The sequence below is a fragment of the Echinops telfairi genome, unplaced genomic scaffold (genome assembly GCF_000313985.2).
Source record: "Echinops telfairi isolate 266 unplaced genomic scaffold, ASM31398v2 ScPeMD7_7469;HRSCAF=8507_1, whole genome shotgun sequence".
Classification (NCBI taxonomy): Eukaryota; Metazoa; Chordata; class Mammalia; order Afrosoricida; family Tenrecidae; genus Echinops; species Echinops telfairi.
In genome coordinates, this window is record NW_022111373.1 from 119,053,422 (window position 1) to 119,056,611 (window position 3,190).

The 3,190-nt window shown below is 39.9% G+C and overlaps 1 protein-coding gene across 1 annotated transcript in view; it reads left to right on the forward strand.

Moving 5' to 3' along the window:
- Positions 1-2,036: 2,036 nt before the first annotated feature.
- The window catches only part of ZFR (zinc finger RNA binding protein), a 51,104-nt gene continuing 49,950 nt past the window's right edge, over positions 2,037-3,190 (forward strand). The window contains exon 1 of the mRNA XM_045285267.1: positions 2,037-2,047. Within this exon, the coding sequence (XP_045141202.1) occupies positions 2,037-2,047 (11 nt within the window). The remainder of the gene's footprint in view (positions 2,048-3,190) is intronic.

The following is a 3,190-nucleotide window of genomic DNA, read 5'->3' on the forward strand; positions in this document are numbered from 1 at the left end:
CTTCCTCTAGTTCTTTAATGCTTCCTTCCTCCCCTGCCCCCCCCACTATCATGACCCCAACTCTACCTTACAAATCCAGCTGGACTGGAGCATGTATACTGGTACGGATAAGACCTCTTGACACACAGAATCCAGAACAGATAAACGCCTCAGAACAGTAATGCGAGTAGTGATACCATGAGGGAAGGAGAAAAGTGGGGGTAGAGAGGAGGAACCTATCATAATGATCAACATATAATCACCCTCCCAGGGGGACAAACAACAGAAATGTGGGTAAAGGGAAACAGCAGATGGTGTAAGATAGGAAAGTTATAATTTATCAAGGGGTCATGAGGGTGGGGAAGGGAGGAGGGGAAAAACTGATACCAAGGGCTCAAGTAAAAAAAAGTTTTGAAAAGGGTGATGGCAACATATGTACAAATGTGCTTGATACAACTGATTGGATTGTTATAAGAGCTGGAAGAGCCCCCAATAAAATGTTTGTTTGTTTAAAAAAAAAAAAAAAGGCTGTTAAAGCCCCCAATAAAATGATACAATTAAAAAGATGAAGAAACTCTAGGGAGCTGGTCTACTTTATCCTGTAGGCTCATTATTAGTCAGAATGAACTCAATGGCTGTGTGTGTGTGTGTGTGTGTGTGTGTGTGTGTGTCTGTCTGTCTGTCTCGGAGTTCTAGAGAGCTTCAAAAAGTCTGGGGAATTTCCATTGTATTTTCATTTTACATTTTCCCATGAAGCCCCCCCTTTTATTTAATCATGTTATTGGGGTTCATATAGCCCTTATCACAATCCATACATACACCCACTGTGTCTTTAACATTTGTACATTAGTTGCCATGGTCATTTTCAAAACATTTTCTTTCTACTTGAGCCCTTAATATCAGCTCCTCATTTTTTTTGTTTCCTTCCCTCCCCATCCCCCCTTTTCCTCAGGAGGAAGCCCCCTCTTATTCCTCAATTTTTATCTTCTAGCTTTTAGATTCCACTTAGGTAGAATTGTAAGATTCATGTTTTATGAATAAAAATAAGTTTTGCAAAGTTCTCATCTGTTCCCTTGAGATCCTCTTCCCCACAGTATCAGTTTTGTTTTCTAGTAGACTTTTTTCCAAATGTAGTGGTTATGCCTTGGGATGTCAAGTTTGAAGCCACCGGCAACCCCATGAGAGACAGACAAGGCTGTCCACTCACATAAACAGTTCCAGTCTTGGGAACCCACAGCAGCAGTTCTACCCAGCTCTGTGCGGCTGTTCTGAGTCGGAATGGACTTGAGGGGAGTGAGTTCGGTTTTCTGAGTTAGAATTTAAGAAAGGACGGTGTCAGACTGCTTGGAAGCTCAGTTTTCAGTATGCCTTCCGGGTGGCTTCACTTTTTGGTAAGCGAAGTAGGGGCTGGCCATTAACCTTTAGGGTAGGGCAAAAATTTAAAGATTGTCTTTACTAGATAGTATTAATAATTCCCTACATACTTTTCCTTTCTTTATCCATATTGTTCTGGTTTTTCATCCATGATTATTTGTCCCATTTGAAAACTACTGGTTGGATCTGATTTATTCATAAAGCTTCTGCTCTACCTGATGCCATAAATGGAAGTGTTCTTATATTTTGCAAATGTATTATTATGACATAAGAGTTGCTTTATGCCTTTCTTTATTCAAGAAGTAATTTAAAGTCTTAAAGTTTACATGGGGAAATTAACATTTTATATCCTAATTAGGCAAGAATCCTGAATCATAACTTAATGGTAATTGTACTTAAACTAAGTTGAACGAGATTTGACATGAGAGTGTTAAAAATGGATAATTTGCTTATTTAGATTTAGCCTCTAGATATTTTAACTGAATTGGTATCATCCAGTCTAGTGTATTTTAAAAAGCTATTCTCTCTTAAGGATATTTGAAAGAGACTTTCATAGAAGGGTAGAGGAGAGCAAATTAAAGTTTATTCTGAACCATATTCTGCCCTTGCCCTTGTCTCACTGGGAATTGAGACGGAATCATCATTCTTCCTGGTGTTTTGGGTAGAGGCTATGGTTAGTCCAGATGAAGGTAAGGTACAATAGCTGCACAGAGCAGATAGGCTAGTCTGCCATTTGGATGGGTTGTATGGTAATAAATACATTAAAAAGACAATTGGGAATGAAAAAAATAATTCATAAGTTATCACACGGGTTCATGAGGGTGGGGGGGTGGGGATGAGCTGATACCAAGGGCTCAGGTAGAAAGAAAATGTTTTGAAAATGATGATGGCAACATATGTACAAATGTACTTGACACAATGGATTTATATATGGATTGTGATATGAGCTATAACGAGCCCACAATAAAAAGATTTTTTATAAAAGAAGAGGGAAAAAATTAAAGAGACACTTGGGAGAGTGGAAGAGTGCTTTGTTGGGGCTGTAGGCAGACATTTTTCTCACACGATCCAGGACCACCTAAGTGATACCTTTCAGAGCGGTTGGTAGCTGGGTACCAAGTAGTTCTGCTCTCAGGGATTGGAGACAGATGGTCACATGAGCCACCGTTAGTCCATTGGACTACTCATTTCCATACTACTTTGGTTTTTCTTATCTCAGAATCTCCTCTGGACAGGGAAAGACCTGTCCAGGTTGCACTATTGAGCTTTTAGACATCAGTTACTCTTCGCCTAAGTAAGATGTAGAACATTGTCTTTGTAGGTGGTTGATAGGCCATTTGACCTTGTTGTTCCCTGAGACTGTGACCCTGAGCCACCAGCCCCGTGATACATTCCATCATAATGTTTGGTTATGGCTAGTCTGTTTTCATAATTTTACCCCCTATCTGCATCACCACACCCATGGATATATTTACAGCATAGTAAATACACTGTAGAACTGGCCTCTTGTCAAGTACATATATATATTTGACATAGAGATATTTGCGGGAGTAATGTCACTCTCCCTCCCACACTCACTTAGCCTGCATGCATGTGTATCCAGGTATCTACTCATAGATTCTACCTATAATAGTATTTGCTTCTGTTTTGTTTGTTTTTTAATCATTTTATTAGGGGCTCATACAACTCTTATCACAGTCCATACACACATCAATTGTGTAAAGCGCATGTGTACATCATTCTGAAAACATTTTCTCTCCACTTAAACCCCCGGCATCAGGTCCTCATTTTTCCCCTCCCTCCCCGCTCCCCCCTCCCTCATGAGCCCTTGATAGTT